Source organism: Megalops cyprinoides, chromosome 10 (genome assembly GCF_013368585.1).
Source record: "Megalops cyprinoides isolate fMegCyp1 chromosome 10, fMegCyp1.pri, whole genome shotgun sequence".
NCBI lineage: Eukaryota > Metazoa > Chordata > Actinopteri > Elopiformes > Megalopidae > Megalops > Megalops cyprinoides.
Window position 1 is genome coordinate 37344874 of NC_050592.1, and position 18423 is coordinate 37363296.

Here is an 18423-nt window from a genome sequence, read left to right on the forward strand (position 1 = left end):
TTCCTTGGATTTGGCTGTTCTCTCGTATTGCTGCTGCGAGAGGTTCAATGAAAATAGCAAAGAGAGAAGGCGAGAGTGGGCATCCCTGTCTGGTGCCCTGGTGCAGTGTGAAGGTCAGATTGTTAAGGAAAGCATCAATTTCAGATTGTGTGGGTTGGTGAGTAGAGGAGTAAAGATTGCTGTAAAAGTTTCGAAATACGTTGTTTATATCTTGCGGGTTCTGAGTGATGGTTCCTGTGGAGTCCAAGATGGATGGGATGATTAATTTCTCTTTTTTGTGTTGGAGTAGATTTGCCAAATATTTACTGTTTGCTTTATTACTGTATTGAAAACCATTATATTTCAGTTGATGAATTAGAAACTGTGTTTTTTTCTGTATGATATCTTCAATTTGTGTTTGAAGTTCTTTTAATTCATTTTGTTTTGGTTCACTGGGATTGCAGGATATTTCGTTTAAGTGTTTGATTCTTTGTTCTATTGTATTTTCCAATTGTTGTTGCTGTTTTTTCCTATGTGAAGAGTATGATATGATTTTTCCTCTGATTACGGCTTTCCCAGTTTCCCATAGCAGTGAGGGTGAGGTGTCTGGAGAGCTTTTCATCTCCAGAAAGAAAGCCCACTCTCGCCTTATGAATGTTATAAAATTGGGGTCTTCTAGCAGTGAGGTATTCAAGCGCCATCTTGTTGGAGTCTTAACATATGTTTGTGTAGTTACAGACAGAGAGACAAGAGCATGATCACTGATCACGATTGAGGGAATTGTGTTATTTGAAATCTTGGGTATAAGCGAGTTACTGACAATAAATAGGTCGATTCTAGATGAACATTGGTGAACTGATGAGAAGTATGAATATTCCATTAAAGATGGGTTTCTCATTCTCCAACTATCGCTAAGGCCATAGTCCTCCATATATTGCTTTATTATGTCAGTAGAGTGCCAGCTCCTTGAGTTGCCAGAGGTGCTGGAGTGGTCGATTGTGGGGTTAATGATGGTATTGAAGTCTCCAGCTATAATGAGGTTGTTTGAATTGGACAGTATGGAAAAAAGGTTATGGAAGAAGGATGGATCGTCATTGTTAGGGCCATAAATGTTTGCCAGTGTGAATGTTGTATGGTTGATGGATATGTTAATGATGATGAATCTTCCATCTGGATCAGTGATTAATTGGTTAAGCGTAGACTGAATATTTTTATTTATTAAAATTGAAACACCTCGTTGTTTACTGTTACATGTTGAAAACATTTTGTCAAATTGTTCGAATTTAAGGTACTGTACTTCTGTGTGTGTTGTGTGTTTCCTGTAAAAGACAAATATCAGCCTTTAATTTTATGAGATGGTTAATTACTTTAAGTCTTTTGGATTGAGTACGGAAGCTACGTACATTCCATGTTATCAAGTTAAGTGGTTGCATGTATGCATGTCGGGTATATCTAAGTTGTGGGCTAGCTAAATTCATCTTCTTAATAAAAGCAACAGCAATAGCAACACTCAGTGACCAACAGGTAGGAACAAACAGTTGTATAAGCTTAACATAACCTCCTCAGATTTGTAATCAATACTTTAGGCCATGCATTACAGCACCTGATGGGTATTTTTACAGCTTTTGGCACAACATCTATTAAACACAAGTCTTTTTAATATTGCAGATACTTTATCGTTTCACCACCTATAAAATAATCGAGTTACGCTGTTACTGTCCACATGAACTTTCTGTTTGTCAATGTTAAACTTCACTTGCCAGGTGCCTGCCCACTTATGGATTCAATGTAATTTCATGAATAACCCTGGGAGCTGCTAACTGTTGGCTTCATGTCCAAGTCTTAAGAGTCTCATCATGAGGAGCTATGCAGTAGGTATGAGGCAATGGAGTGCACAGAAAGGTGCCCCCACCACCTCCTTGTGCAGGTTTGGTTTCCTTATAAAAGCACAGCAGTGTGTACGTGTTACAGCACATGTTACATCATTTCCATATAAAGGCTGTTCCTGCAAGCACTTTGGACAGCACACATTACAGCATTTCCACATAAATGCTGTTCCTGCAGGTGCTTTAGACAGCACACATTACAGGATTTTCCACATAAAGGGTGCTCCTGTAGGCGCTTTGGACAGCACGCATTACAGCATTTCCACATAAAAGTTGTTTCGGCAGGTACTCCCGTCCCCAGTCACTCACACTGTCCAGGTCAGGGATGCTCAGGTCGTCCAGGTCTGACACAATGCTGCCCCTCCGGTTGGAGCGGCTGAAATAGTCAGCTGCTGTCTCGCTGAGGTCAGAGAAGTCAGAGGACTATGTAGTGGCATGAGAGAGACAGAGACAGAGGGTGAACACAGCCCCCGCTCCTGACACACACCTCGGGATCCCCTGCGGCCAACCTGCATGCTATTCTAACACTGCAGCACTGGGAGAACATTATCCTACTGAGTAATACTGTCCACATCCTGAGAGTGCAGGAAGCATGACATCATACGTGCCACCCAGAAGGAGAGGATTCCTGCACTAATACATAATATTCTGCCACAAAGTAAACAGCAGTAAGACATGGTGACCTTGTTTGAGGAATGCTGTTGAATACTGCTTACATGGTTCATCTTGTAGCCACAGTTATTTACAATGTGCAGATGCCACTCATTTTTTCACCATAGGTATACATTAGTTCAGCTGTAACCATAGCAGTGCATACCTCATACAATTCAGCTGTTGCATTCATAATTATATATTTTTGTGCTTCTTGATAATGCATTGGCCTTTACTGTCCCATTATATTTCTTAATTTTCTTAATTATTTAAATTACAATGAAATCAAAAGCAGTGAACAAAATAAAACTGTGTACAACATGAGTGCCACCTTGTGGATGGAAGACAAAGATGCACAGATCTGCTTTTCTCTGATGCTCTATTTCTGTGGCTAAATGCTGACACATGCTTCTCATCTAGCAGCACCACTGTGTCTTTTAAAAAGGGGATTACCCAGGTGTGAGTGTAACTGACAGAAATGCTAGCATGATGTGATAATGTCCCTGTTGCCATGTTCAGAATGTGGGCTGTATTCCCATTCCCTGCTCTGAAGGCAGCTCCCATGAGCACCTATCACACTCCTTCCATTCTGTAACTATACAGGTGGGAAACAGCGCCCAGTTACTGTTTCCTGCCTTTGCTCCCTGAGGCTTGCATGCAGACTGGCTCACCACGCTCCCCCTTCTTCCGCAACTGTAGCGGTCCTGGGACACGGTGCTGGAGCTATCATCATCCGAGGAGGACTGAGGGGATTGAAGAAAGGTGAAGCCCTGGCTCCTGTCTCACGCATGCACAGGAGCTCCCCCTGCACTACCCATGATACAGCACAGCCTCTTGGCTATGCACACACTGCAACCACCTCAATGCCAGCCTGGCAAGAAACACCAGCAGCACTCTTTACAGCTGCCAAGTTATTCTCTGAAGAATAATAATAACAAAAGCAACAATAATAAAACAATGGGAGGAGGACCAGTGCCAAGCACTGACTGGTCTGTCCTCTCAGTGTTGGGCAGGCCTCATGGGTTATTTTCCTCATTGCGGCCTTTTCCAGAGAACAGCAGGGAAACACCTCCAGCTGTAAATAAATGTACTTAAATGATGGCAATGAAACATTGATCATTTTCAGAGAATAAGTCTTGGTGCTCATTGTCATTAGGGTATTCCATCATCTACAAAGAGGCCACTCTTCACTAGCATGCATCATACATCAAAACTAGGAGAAAAATATTGCCGTCATAAATCCTTACAGACTCTGATTATTACATTTTCTGTAAGCAACAGCAACAGCCCCTTGTCAACAGCATGTTGTTTGAAGTAACACACATTCCTCTACAGCACTTAGGTGGTTAATTTTCAACACTGTAAAATACTAGCTTTATGAAAATGCACCACTATTCGATAGTGATATGGCAGTTCACGTGAATTTCATTAAATCAAACATCAAAAACAACATCAAAAATAAATACTGCTGATGGGGTGGAGGGTAAATCCATCATCAGTGTTCTATAGAAAAACCCTAGGATGATGCTGATTCACCTCAGCTTGGATACATGCTGTTCACTGGTCATGTAGCCACTGAGGTAAAATAAAGAGCCCAGTGTTACGGGGGGAAAAGAGACTTGGGTGTTAAATTCCTTACCCACAGAGGCTGAACATGACCAACTCACACAAGTGACAGGAGAAACTGAATTAGACTAGAATTCTAACTGATCCCCAAAAGACACTTTGGGAGGCAAGCATTCTAATCAACACAGGGCACAATTATTATTTGACTACAAATAGTCCACACACAAACCATATGCACTCAAAAATCATTTTCGCTGTGAACATGCAATGCTGGTCTGTCATTATCTGCGTTAAATGCAGCTTCACCAGCTTCACCAATAAAATCAATTTCAAGCTAAAACAATCAAATGCTGGAATATCTGGAGGACAGCCACTTCATAAATCCAACAGGAGTAGCTAAAGATTAAATGTGACAAACTGCACACACAAGGGACAACAGGAGGACACCTGTGGTTTTCAGGTCACTCCTCCTGGGACGCATGTACTATAAATTTAGGCTTGGATATTTATTTTGGAAGCCCAGTTGGCATTAAAATAGTACACTATATGGACAAAAGTATTTGGCCACACCTGTTTTTCAGGGTTTGGACTAGGCCCCTTATCTCCAGTGAAGGGCAATCTTAATGCTTCAGCATACCAAGACATTTTGGACAATGCTATGCTTCCAACTTTGTGGCAACAGTTTGGGGAAGGCCCTTTTCTATTCCAATATGACTGTGCCCCAGTGCACGAAGGACTATAAAGACATGGTTTGATGAGATCGGTGTGGAAGAACTTGACTGGCCCGCACAGAGCCCTGACCTCAAACCCATCGAGCACCTTTGGGATGAACTGGAACGGAGATTGAAAGCCAGGCCTTCTCGTCCAACATCAGTGCCTGACCTTATAAATGCTCTACAGAATGAATGGGCACAAATTCCCACAGAAACACTTCAAAATCTTGTGGAAAGCCTTCCAAGAAGAGTGGAAGCTGTTATAGCTGCAACAGGGGGACCAACTCCATATTAAAGTATATGTATTTGAATACAATGTCATTACAATGTAATGGTCAGGCATCCGAATACTTTTGTCCATATAGTGTATATCCTCATTGTTTAGATAGTAAACATCTGATTTTGGATCACCTGTGCTACTGAGATAATAAAGTGGACACTGCCTGAAATCACAACCTAGACTGCAGGAACAGTGACTGGATAAGGAATATTTCACGAGCAGCAGCCACCTCACACAGAGCTGCATAAGGCTGTGCACTCATAGAGTGGGTAGCTTTTGGAGTTCACGTCTGAGTGTGTGGTGGGTTTATTTGGGTCCCTGATGCTGTGTGCTGACCCCTGCAAGGCCTCAGGGTGTGTGGCAGTTTGTCTCAAGCACTTCCACTCTCTTCTACATAAAACATCACCCTCCAGTCTGCTGCTCTGTATGTCAGCCTTACTTATGCATCAAAGTGGGATACTGAATGGCTTCCAATCCTTTACTAAGGGATGTTTCCTAACAGTTTTTGCTTTGTCACGCCATAAACAGTAACTTCCTGTATAGCATTGTTTGTGCTGCACTGCAGTCCCCAATGCAAGCAAGGACAGCAGCAGATTTTGTGAGATGAAGGTGAGCCATGGTACCTGGGTGGCAATCAGGATAAGTGGAGGATGGGTGAGGAGATGCATTTCTTTTAACCGACAGAAGGTTTGGCACTCTTTACTTCTGCAGTCTCCATCCTGCTGACTGCAGTTCTAATATTAAGATGCAATTTCTTCACACTATGAGGACAGTCAGACTGACAGCTGGCTGGCCCTAGAGATGCTGCAGTGTAACTGACCTTCTACAGAACCACTGGACAAACTATGGAAGGCTGCAGTGTTGTAATGTGTCTTTGTTCTACACAATTAGCAATTAGCTAAACTATTTAAGAAACTATGGGGGGCAAACTACAGCATGTCTAAATATTTAATTATTGTAATAATAGTAATAATAATAATTATTATTATTATAATTATAATATTTGTAATTTAAAACCATAACTCAAATCTTTGAGAACAGAGAGCCTCACTTGTTTTCTTCTGAAATGTTAGTAAGGCTGTCAGTAGGGCTTCCCTCAGAGTCAGCCCACACCATGCAGAGTTTCAGCACACAGTGTGTGTGTGTATGTTAGTCTATCCTGATTGGCTGGCTCTTACCACAGGGCTGCTGCGTGTGGAGCTGCTGGCTCCCCAGCTGTACTCTGAGGGCTGTGGAGACAGAGCAGTCGCTAGCTCTGTGACATCACCACGACACTATCACATCACAATGTACAGCACAACCTGCCAACACTTACAGTTCTTGAACTGTACGAGCCGTAGAGACCGCCGTCATATAAAGAAGCCTGAGGACACAGAGAAGATCCACACATACATCAGTGACAGAGGACCTAGACCCTTTTGCAGTACATCACTGTGTATCACTGCAAGCTCACAGGTAACTTACATGCATTCATGTTAGGAAAGCACTTCAAAACCACCATGGATACCAACAACTTTCTCATGTCACCCTGTAACACATGCACAATTTCAAAAACACTTCAGATTCTCAAAAAGTTGGCTTCCAATTCTAGCATGGTGTAGATAGACCAGCCACTGAGTATAGTGTGTGGGTCTCAGACAGATTAGCCTGTTTATTAGCATGGCTTTAACTCAAGCAGCTACCACCGGAGGCACTCACCACCACAGCACACAGAAAAACATCAGCAACGAATGCACGTGCAGATGTATTCATCAAAACCACAGCACCAAAAAATAAATGTATCTTTGAGGAAATGGGAGCTCTCAAAACTGGAAAGATTTTTGGTAAAGCTTTGGTAAGCAGCATATATGTTGGGTAGATCTATGAATGCCTCTTACTGGTGTTGCCTGCTGGTTGCATGCATGACATTCCTCTGGGACAGGGTTCCACACACTCAACACTAAAACAGGAGCTTTGGAGTGTCATGCCAGGCAACGGCATGCAAGGACCAACCAGACTGTAACTGCGAGGGAGAGTGGCACTGGAGGAGTGAGGGGTCTGTGGGTGGACAGGGGGAAAGGGGTGTCATATTCACACAGATAACCTAGAGCAGCATGTCACATTCACACAGGAGAACCAGGACAGGCATGTTATACTCACACAAGTAACCTAGAGTGACAAATCATGTTCACACAGGTGAGCAGGGACAGGTGTGTCACATTCACACAGGTGAGCAGGGATAGGTGTGTCACATTCACACAGGTGAGCAGGAACAGGTGTGTCACATTCACACAGGTGAGCAGGTACAGATATGTCACATTCACACAGGTGAGTAGGGACAGGTGTGTCACATTCACACAGGTGAGCAGGGATGGGTATGTCACATTCACACAGGTGAGCAGGAACGGGTGTGTCACATTCATACAGGTGAGCAGGAACAGGTGTGTCACATTCACACAGGTGAGCAGGGACAGGTGTGTCACATTCACACAGGTGAGCAGGGACAGGTGTGTCACATTCACACAGGTGAGCAGGGACAGGTGTGTCACTCAGGCCTGATGCAGACTAACCCTGTGGCTCTGCACCACCGGCAGGGGCTCATTGTACAGAGAGGAGGACTGCAGGGAGAGAGAGGAGGCACAACAGCGGTCAGTCCCTCAGGACAGAGAGGCCCATCTGATGCTCAGGTATACGTCATACAACAGGGCTCTCTCTCACCCTTAAATGCATCAGCTAGGTTCTTTCATCACATGTGAAGGTGCTTATATTTGTTTTTCTCTACCATTTAACAATTCATTATAAAATAAACTTGACCTGTTAGAATATAGCCTTGACTTCATTTCATGTTCCCAGGCAATGCATGCTCTAATAAAAGCTGGGTGTGTACAGTCTGGCGTGTAGAGACTGCAAAGTGAATGTTGGGAGTGTGCAGGGGAAACCACAGAATTCAGAGTACATAGCTGTTCAGTGAATGCTGAAGACAAACCCGAGTCTGATAGGAAGGAAGAGTTTTGGAGTTCTTTAGGCTGCTGTAGTTCCTTTGGTCATGGTATAACCCAGTCTGAGAAAAAAATAAGTACTGAACATGAACACAGGGAAAGTCATTGGAAAGAAGTGCTGTAGGAGAGCATATATGATATTCATTTACAGGTCAGCAAAGCCTTTTCATTATATACCACAGTTTAAATGGTGTTTACCCATCCTGTTTTTTGTTGCATCTTGTGTTTTTATTAAATAATTTCAAAGAAAGATACTACCAGTGAGCTAATTATGATTTTCATATTATTCAGCATGGTCATTGTGTCTTCCTGCACAGTTCTAAATGTTTCCCCCATTCAGTCTGCACAAAAACCGAAGAGATAATTTTTTTTTTTTAAATCAGATAACAGTTGCTTCCTTTCCTTTTTTTAACACCTGACAAAAATGCAATTTCGATCAATTTCAAAACATTCTTCAATCTCCATTCTGGGGCCTTTACAAGCGTCTCCTAACTGCTGTTCAAAATTTAACTTTGAAAACAGTCTCGAGTACACTTCTAAATTTCAGGGAAACAAAAGAAAGCACTTTACTGTACTAGTTACTGTATAGTAATCAAGTGTATAGTATAGTACTGTATAGTATTACTGTATAGTAATCAAGTGGTTCTGATGAGTACAAAGATTACTTTTCTGCTGAAAACACGCCACTGTTGTGAGACCCAGGCTCTTACTACAGTGTCAATACACACACCCAGATATGTCTTGCCTGTACGTGATTAGAACCTTGGTTCTGGAGCTTCAAAACCAGCATGGATGAAAGAAAATAAATCTTGCAACATACTCATGTGAAGGAGATGTTTCTTCTTAGACTGTGAAGAAACTGTGACTGTGAAGATGTGTGTGTCCTATCAAATGCTCACTATGCCTACAGCTTTAATCCAATGAGGGGAAGGCAGCTGTAGCTCTGCACTGAGGATGTGAGTGACTTCCTCCTCACTGGTTTGACCCTGGTTACAGTGGGTGTGTGCTCTCTGTAACAGTACTGCTTAAATCGCTCAATGTGACACGCAACGCCAGCACGACCACAGCTCCCCCAAAGAAAACTGACCAACAATTCCTTCCTGGAGCTGCTGGACACTGGAGTTTTCTTCAGGCTCTGCAAGTCTGCGTACACAGAATTCTGGCAGGACAAACCGAGAGGGACAGGGTGAAGGCCACTGGCGCCAGGCTGGCTCAGAGGGTTAGTGACAGTGGCCATAAGTATTCAGACACAAGCCTTAACACACCTCCACATAATTTTAAAAGGATAAGTGATTAGAAACCACAACAATATCCAAAATGTCACTTAAACTAATAAAACTACAGAAAAGTTCCTCTGACAAGCAATCAACAAAGAGCATTCCTTAACTGTGGCCAAAGCTAATGTATCAGACACTGAAAACATAAACATGTCGTGTTCTGTTTTAAGGCATGAATTTTCCCAAAATATGAAGCATGCTGTGTGTTCTTACTCTTAAAAGATGAGGAACCACATTTTCAACTAAAAAGTGCAACATATATTATCACATTCACTTTGATGTTGGTCAGTATAGACTAAACTAATGTAAGTCAAAATGCTAAATTGATAATAGACTTGTCTGCACGTATAAACGGCGTGAATTTTACCATGTCATATATTTTATATCAAATTGGAATTTCACAATTATTTTCAACTTTTTAAGTTAATCAGAGGTAAACCTAGATGTAGAAGACAGGATACGCAGCATACTGTCAAGCACACTCCTGACTGATGGCTGTGATAACCAACTATACTCTTTCTTCATGCTCGATTTTCCAAGACAGCAACACTGGCCATGCTTTAATGCGTCCCACCAATTCTGTGTGCTTTGAATTACATACAGAGGAACGGGAGGTTTTCAGAGCAGAACTGCTAGACAGACTGTCAGACTAAGAGAGAAAAGAGAAGAATTACAATGAGAACAGAAAGCACAGTGAGCAATTACAACTACCCAAACAATGACAACAAAAAAGCAGGGGATTAGTAACACCCAATCAAGAGAACACAACATCACAGCAGGGGATTACTAACACCAAAACATTGAGAACACAACAGCAGAGGCTTACAAACACCCAAACAGTGAAAATAAAAGAATGCATTTGTTGTGGTTATCATTACAGATGGTCAAACTATGAGTTTATGAGATTATGAATAAAAAGCTGCAGAAGGCTTTCTGTTACCTATTATCCTGAATTTGAATATCACTGTGCGCACTAATTGTTCAGCTAGTTACTGTACTTTTATTTTTGTATAAAAATAATGAAAAAAGTAAAAAATACAATCAAACATTTAAAAAATATGAAAATGGTTGTATACAAAGTACACCTGGAGAGGATATCATTTTGAAATGGCATGAAAAGGTTTATTCACACCTGTCCACCAAACTATTACTACAAAATAAAAATACGTTAAGGAGTAACATAAGGATGAGAATGCCTCAAAAGGTGCTTGATAATGAGGTGGAAAATTACAGATTGCAGAAAGGTATTACGAAGCTGCAATTTCACAGGTGAAAAAACTCACTTCCTCATGAAGTAAAAATAAATTAAATAGGTTTACTATACAGAAGTGCACTTTTACGTTATTATTTTACATTAGTGGGATGCTGCTCTGGCTCCTCGACCTGCAGACTGAGGGACAGCTTCCCAACAGCTGCTCAGGTCGTAGGCTGCACATGGCAGCTAGCAGGTCAGCTGTGACCACCCGCAGCAAAGGCCTCCCTGGCTGGTGCCCAAGCATGGTGATACATCTTGCAGCTCAGGGACAGAGTAAAGGCCAAACACAACGGGGAACTGTTATAGCTTCTACTTGTGTGAGGTGCTTTCAACATTAGTTTAACATTTGCGTGTGGTGTTTTCAAAATGAGTTTAACGGATGCATTGCTGTGTCAGTCCAAGCATGTGGCTGGTGAGTAGTTTAGTTCAGGCAGCAGGTTTACTGTACCACACTTTACACCACACAGCTGTACCAAACACTTTGCAGACAGTTCCCTCCCAGCACTGATCCAGGAAAATGATACACAGACAGATAGACAGATGGATAGCTAGACAGACAGATAGATCGATAGACAGATAAACAGACAGATAGTTATTCCTAATCTCCCCTTAAAATGTCAGACACACAAACAAATAACCACCTCAAAAAACAGCCATGCAGACCCCTAACACACACACACACACACACACACACACACACACCACCAGGTCTCTTCTGCGGGAGGTACTGGCCCGACTACGGTGAGAGCTGCCCGGGTCTCGCAGTGAAGAGGAGGAAGAGGAGGAAGACTTCAGAGGGAGAAAGAGACATTAGGGCAGTACTCACGATGACTGCCCCAGCAGCCACAAACACACTGAATAAACAGCCCATCTTAAAATAGATTATTTTATCATTCATTCACTTCACAATGAAAAACCCTTTACAATGGACCCAAAGTTAGGTTTAATTACAGCTGCCTCTCTGACCTCACATAAATCATTTGCTTACCATTATCAGTATCGGAGGTACTCATTTATACAGCCGTTTACATGCATGTATTACATTTTCAGATTTCCTTTATGAAACATTTCTTTTCCAGTGCAATGACAAAATTTCACCTACTGCACAGAACTTTAAGCATTTCTAGCAGCCAATGGAGGGCAGAGTACACAGTATATTCCCCCACTGAGAGAAAGGTATTTCACCTCCTTTGATTTGATTACAGGTTTGAACATTCATGTGTCAGACATGCCTCAGCATTACATGCTCGCACTTTCCTGCATAGCTGCATCTCCCTCTGATGTAACAACATCATCTTGGACTCTGTTTATAATACCCCTCAGCATACATTACATAAAACAGCCTGGAAGCACCCTTTTTTACTTTTACTTTAAAAACATGAAACTGCAGGATGGTCACAATGTGGAATGTGTTACCTGATAAGACCTTACATTACAAGTTTTGGACAAATGGAATGAAAACATGGTAAGGCATGAGTGAAGTAGTGTGTTATTTACAACACTGAGCATGTCATGTGAGCTATGTGGGCTGTGATTCTGAACCTGACATGACAGGCCAGTCAGCCCAGTAAACATATTTGCTAGTCCACTGGTATCCACCTATTGCACAATGCACACTGTTCATCTAGGGTGTGCACCACTGTAAAAGCTAAACACAGAGATGGTGACACACAACTGTGAAACACTACTGCAAACACACTGACAGAGGTCTTACCCCTCAAGAAGATTTTACTGTACAAGAACTCTACACAAAGCTGACAAAGATGTGATCAGAAAATTCAGACAATGAGGATTTACGCGATACACACCCTGTAACTCCCAATGCTATGAACTGACATCACATCATCACTGTGTCCCTGAATGTAGGAAGAGTGAAAAGTGACAGAAATGTACAGAATAAGTGGTTGGGAGAAATGAAAAACAAAGGAACTGCTGAGAGGATAGGAGGGTGGGAGGAGAAATAGAGAGAGTGGAAAGGAGAGAGACAGGTGAGGTTGTATGGGAAAATGAAAGGGAGGATGCAGGAAGCACAGACGTGATAAAAGGGGGAGAGAGAAGATAGGCAAGACAGAGAAAACCAGGAGAGAAAGACAAAGAAAGAGAGACACACAGGAAGGGAGAGAGGAGCATACAAACCCGGTGATGGTTGCTGCTGGATCTATGAGAGTGCCTGGCCTTCTCTGTGTCAGCCTGGCAAGAGGGAGAGTGCCCATGGACATGGGGGGAAGCCACAAATAGGAAATGAGATGTTGGGGTGGAAGAGCAGCAAGTGAAGGGAAGGATAACTAATCTAATGTTGCATGCACTCACTGGTCATGACCACAAACCAGCCCACTGCAAACTCCTCCCACATCCCACAATGCTTTGGTTTAGTCTCTTAGGGACACATCTAGAATTTTGTGCAGAAATCAAATATGGAGTCTGCACAGCAGCTATCTCACGAAGGTAAACAGCAGTCCTGAATTTTTCTTCTCAGACAATGAACAACCTTAAGGATTTAATAGTGTATATTTGATATTGTAAGTGCACATGCTGAGGTGAAGTTTTATCAGTTACATGTACGGATATTTTGCATTGTAAACTGTAAGTCGCTCTGGATAAGAGCATCCGCTACATGCCAATAATGTAATGTAAATGTAATGTAAATTGATACAATGGCAGAATGAACTAAGAATATGGTCATAAAGCTTAACACTTTGTAAGCATGCATGTAGCTTCAAAGTGAAAATTAATTTTAAAATAAAGAATAAAGGAGATGAGATGTTTGGTTGATTTACTTCTGCACATTTAACATAGCTACAGTCCAGATGTCGCATGCTCCTTTTGATTCTGAAATGCTGTAAAATGGGAGATTCCAAGGTTCAGTGACATCTCTCCACCCCCTCACTTTGATCACTTGTTAACTGGTCAACCGATTTATAAACCTAAGCAATAAAATTCCTCAATGCCATCAACATATTACGGCTTAAAACTGGAACTGAGGGAGGCTGTGATTTATGGTTTTAGCTTCACTTACAGTGTGCAAACAGCAGCTGGAGTAAATTAAAGGAACTGGACTCAATCAGAAGTGTGTACATTTACCCCGAGCATAGCACTCAGCCATAATTTACTCCAGTCAACAGCCAATGGTAAAAATACATTTTCAAGCTCTTTAAGTTCTTCTGGACAGGCCTCAGACACCACAGCACAAGCCTCCATGGTTTCTCTCCAGGTGAATGGCTCCTAACATGGTGAGGAGATGAGTGAAAACCACAGCAAGCAAATTAGGGCTGAGGGACACAGACGTGCACTGCAGGAAAGCATGCTGCCTGGCCTACCATCCACTGGTGGATCTGCCCCCACTTCCTCCCGGAGGAAGAGGAGTGATGGGAGTGCTATTCAGGGGAAAACACAAACACACACACGCACGCACACCTGCATTAGAGTCTCTTATAGAACACACACATATCTGCATTAGTGTCCCTTATGGGGACATACATATACCTAGCCTTACTTTTAAATACTTTGTCCTATGGATGTGTAATACATTTCAAGCTTTAATTGTCTATATTTTACCTGTATCCATTTTCAGTAAAAAGGTTGATATTGGTATGTATTTAACATGCTGCTATATTTGTGTGCCAGTATAACAGGTATTCTGTACCATTACCAAAATCTTCAGCACCAGTATCCAAATACAACGTATCCTTAAACCCCTGTTCCATGTTACCGATCATGACAGCATCTAAGCATGGAAAGGACTGAGCACCAGCACTTGTGTTTGAGGAGAGTGAAAACCACCTCCAACCATGAATCAAACAGAACAGCTTCAGCAACAACACACCTGCTGTGCAACTCTCAACTGAGCTCTACTGACAAACCTCACCAATCCACTGCTAACTCCATCTAGGAGCCTACATTATAGAAAAGCATCAGTTCTCTGTTTGCATGGCTAAGACACCTGGGAAAACACAGATTGGAGACATATGTTCCCAGTTCAGCCTGCATGATGAGGCACTCCGTGCAGAACATTCCCCTTTAATATGAGGCTGGCCAGCATGCCTGCTAAGTGATGCCAGGCCTATTTCTGACCACCGCAGGGTGAGTGATAAGACAAGTGGGGCAAATGCTGGCAGAGCCCATGGATGAGGGAGGGGGAGGAGGAGGGGGCTGAGCTAGCTCCCCAATCAGAAAGCTCTCAAATACCCCTTTTCCACCAACGCGAACTAGATGCTAGTTCTGGATTGGTGCTGGTGCCGGTTCGGAGTTGGTTCAACGTGCGAGCCTTCTAAGAACTGGTTTGCTTTTCCACGGGCTAGAGAGCCACCATAGAGCCACGTCATTACATCACTGTATACGTCTGTATACGTCTCCACTTTCCCACTAGCACCAAGCCAACGGGAACAAACAACAACAACAAAAACAAGATGACAGTGCTTTAAAAAACAAACTTGTCCACTACACTTTATACAATCTTAGCCTTTTATGAAGCCAAATGTTAAGTGACGTTGGTAGGCGAGTCAATGGCAATGTTAGAAAGTAGCATGCTAACATTAGCTACTGTTACCAAGATTATGGTAGCTGGCTAGCTAGTTGTTGGTCAGCTAATATTGCCCAAGCAAGCATAGCTACTAATTTCTCACATCAGTGTTATGAACATCGAACGTAACATTAATACGAACGTAGCATTGATGTGAGACATTAGTAGCTATGCTTGCTTGGGTAATGTTAGCTGACCAACAGCTAGCTATCAATGTTATGTTCGTAACATTGATGTGAAAAATTAGTAGCTCCCTAAACAGCTAAGAAATACATAGCTAGCTGGTAACAAGACAAAATTTGAAAAATAAAACTGGTTTTTCTTCTTCTTAGGCAGACTAGATGCTCTGTTTTTTTTTTTTTAAATTGCAGTCAGAAAGTTTTAGTTGGCCTTTAAGATAATCCCGCCCCCAGCCCCTGACATAAGCGGTTCTTGGTTCTAGACCAGGAAAGTGTTGGCAGTTTTCCTGGCCGAGAGCTGGGACTTTGGCTGTCAAAACGCAAAGAACTGGTTCGAGATTAGGCACCGGCTCCAAACCGGCCCCAAAAGGCAAACACTGCTGACCTGGACCTACAGACCACTATGGGCCAGTACAGTCTGTATTACACTGGCCTGAGCAGACTGCTATTGGCTAGCAAAGTCTATATTATACTGGCCCAACCAGACTGCTATGGGCCAGTACAGTCTGTATTACACCAGCCTTCATGATACAAGGCTTATTTGGGATTACTTTTTATTTTGTTAATTGCGTCAGTCTCTGAAATGCATGTCTGTATTAAATTTTGAAGGCAAGTTAATAACAGTCAGTATCATGTTTAAGTTCTGGCATATTACTGGAGAAGTATTCTAGATGGCAAACACACAGTATTGTGCTCAAATACCACTCAAGTTAGTAAAACAATTTAAATTAACATCCACAACATATATTCCGTACAACTATAGCATCTACTTTGCATACGGATTAGTTCATCGTCAGTTTCCAGGAGCTGGTAAGTGCAGCCGGTTTTTTGCCATCTAGTGTCTAACATAGTTTCTTTTGCAAACTAGCGTCCCTATTTGCTGTCTGTTGTGCTGTGTTGTGCTTGTAGCTCGCTGTCTTTGCCTTTTGCCCTCTCCTTATGTATCAGTGTGTTTACTTTCAATACTGTATGTATCACCCTATTACCACCGTGATCACTTCACGGCCACGATGGTATCGCAAGAAACAACACATTTTGCATGCCACAAAAGAGAATTAACCCCAAATTAATCTATCCAACAAGAGATCTCTCAGTTACCTCTGCTATGTGGTTTCTGGAATTGCCAATTGGCAGTCCAGAACCAACCCTAACCCTAACCCTAACACACACACACACACACACACACACACACACACACACACACACACACACACACACACAAAGCAGGTAATCATCTTGATCCTCTTTTTACTAGACATACTCCAGTACATAAGGTGAATGTCTCTCCTCTGCACGTCTCTGACCACTTTTCTTATCTTTTACTGCTGTCCTATGACCCCAATCGCAACCTAGCCGCCACCTAATCAAAATCCCCCTAAGCCATAACCTCCGTAAGCTTCTTCCCTCTACTTTTTCTGATAAAGCCTGTGCATCTTTCCCTGATCTGACACAGTTTTCCCAAACTTACAACTACCTCAACTACTAACACCCTATCCTGTCATCTCAAAGATATGCTTGATTCCCTGTGTCCTCACACCCCCACCTGCAGATCTGCTCCTGCTCCATGGCTGACTGACGTGCTGCGTGAATCCAGATCCACCCTGAGAGCTACAGAGAGGAAATGGAAGAACAGCTGACAAGACAGCGACCTCTCAGCCTATAGATCTCTCCTAGTGGACTTCACTGCTGCAACAGCCTCAGCCAAATTCGAATATTTCCAAGGAAAGTTTCAGAAGGCAGCCAATGACCAAGGTAAGCTCTTCCAAACCTTCTCATCTCTCCTCCCCTCCTCAACCCCCACCTGTCACCACCCTCACTGCTGAAGACTTTGCCAATTTCTTTGAGGAGAAAATAGACGACAAGATTCGTTCATCTTTCAACCACATTCCAAAGCAACAGTCTCCCCCAAAATCACAAGCTCTAACCTATTTTCTCAATTCGCAACTCTCCCTGAATCTGAAATCCTCAAACTGATTACAACTTATAAACTAACCACAAGTGCTCTAGATCCAATACCAACACCTCTCCTCCAAGAAATTGCACCCACCATCCTTCCACACCTCTCTCATGTGATTAACTCTTCAATAACCTATGGCATTGTCCTCGAATCCCTTAAGCAGGCAAGGGTCCACCCACTAATTAAAAAACCCACTCTGAACCCCTCTCTAATCATATAGGCCGGTCTCCCTACTCCCACACCTCTCTAAAGCTATAGAACGTGCTGTGTCTAACCAAATCTCCCACTTCCTCACCGTTAACAATTTACTGGACCCTAACTACTCTGGTTTCAAAGCCAGTCACTCAACCAAAACTGCCCCTTACTAACGCACTGCAAGCTGCAAAAGCTGCCTCTCTCTTTTCTGTCCTTATCTTCCTAGATATGTCAGCTGCCTTTGTCAACCACCAGATCCTCCTTTCTGAGCTGCTGGCCCTCAGAATCACTGGAACGACCCTGGAATGGTTCTCCTATGTCAGCAGCTGCTCCTACTAGATCTCCTGGCAGGGCTCCACCTCCTTGGCCCGGGTGCTGAAGACAGGTGTTCCACAGGGATCAGTGCTGGGACCAAGTCCTGTTCTCCATCTACACCAGAATACTTGGAGAGGTCATAACAGCATATGGCCTGTTGTATCATTCATACACAGATGATGCCCAACTGTTCACTTCCTTCCCTCCTGAGATGGACATCACCCCCAAAGACTCAGCATGTCTCATGGACATCTTGGGCTGGATGAACATTGATAAGACTGAGATAGTCCACATCCCAGCATTCATGACCCCCCTGTGGCAAACCTCTCAGTTTGCGTGGACAACGCAAAGGTAATGGCAACCACAGCTGCCAAAAACCTAGGGGTGACCTTGGACAGCAATTTATCCTTCAAAGAGCATATTGCAGCCACAACCAGGATCTGCAGATTCCTGTTATCCAACAAAAGGAAAATCAGACCTTACCTCTCCGAATACTCAGCCCAAGTGGTGACCCAGACCCTCGTCCTGACCCTCGCTGCTTGCCGGCCTCCCAGCATGTCATCCAACCACTGCAGCTCATCCAGAACGTAGCAGCCCGATTGACGTTCAACCTCCCCAAGCACGCCTATGTGACACCCCTCCTTGAGTCCCTCCTCACTGCAACTACTACCAG

At 43.0% G+C, this 18423-nt stretch overlaps 1 protein-coding gene across 9 annotated transcripts in view; it reads right to left on the minus strand.

Annotated features, from left to right (window-relative positions):
- lrrfip2 (leucine rich repeat (in FLII) interacting protein 2) overlaps positions 1–18423 on the minus strand; it is a 75846-nt gene that overhangs the window by 16399 nt on the left and 41024 nt on the right. For 3 of the 9 annotated variants that reach the window (XM_036539692.1, XM_036539690.1, XM_036539688.1), the window contains exons 4-15: positions 13903–13959; positions 12722–12775; positions 11288–11374; positions 9932–9979; positions 9141–9212; positions 8041–8115; positions 7625–7672; positions 7068–7112; positions 6391–6438; positions 6254–6304; positions 3188–3259; positions 2175–2288 (exon numbers count right to left, since the gene is read on the minus strand). The exons of 4 other annotated variants lie outside the window; for them this stretch is intronic. In XM_036539692.1, coding sequence (XP_036395585.1) covers positions 2175–2288; positions 3188–3259; positions 6254–6304; positions 6391–6438; positions 7068–7112; positions 7625–7672; positions 8041–8115; positions 9141–9212; positions 9932–9979; positions 11288–11374; positions 12722–12775; positions 13903–13959 — 771 coding nt within the window. The remainder of the gene's footprint in view (positions 1–2174; positions 2289–3187; positions 3260–6253; positions 6305–6390; positions 6439–7067; positions 7113–7624; positions 7673–8040; positions 8116–9140; positions 9213–9931; positions 9980–11287; positions 11375–12721; positions 12776–13902; positions 13960–18423) is intronic. 2 more of the 9 variants (XM_036539689.1, XM_036539691.1) reach the window with 2 other exon arrangements.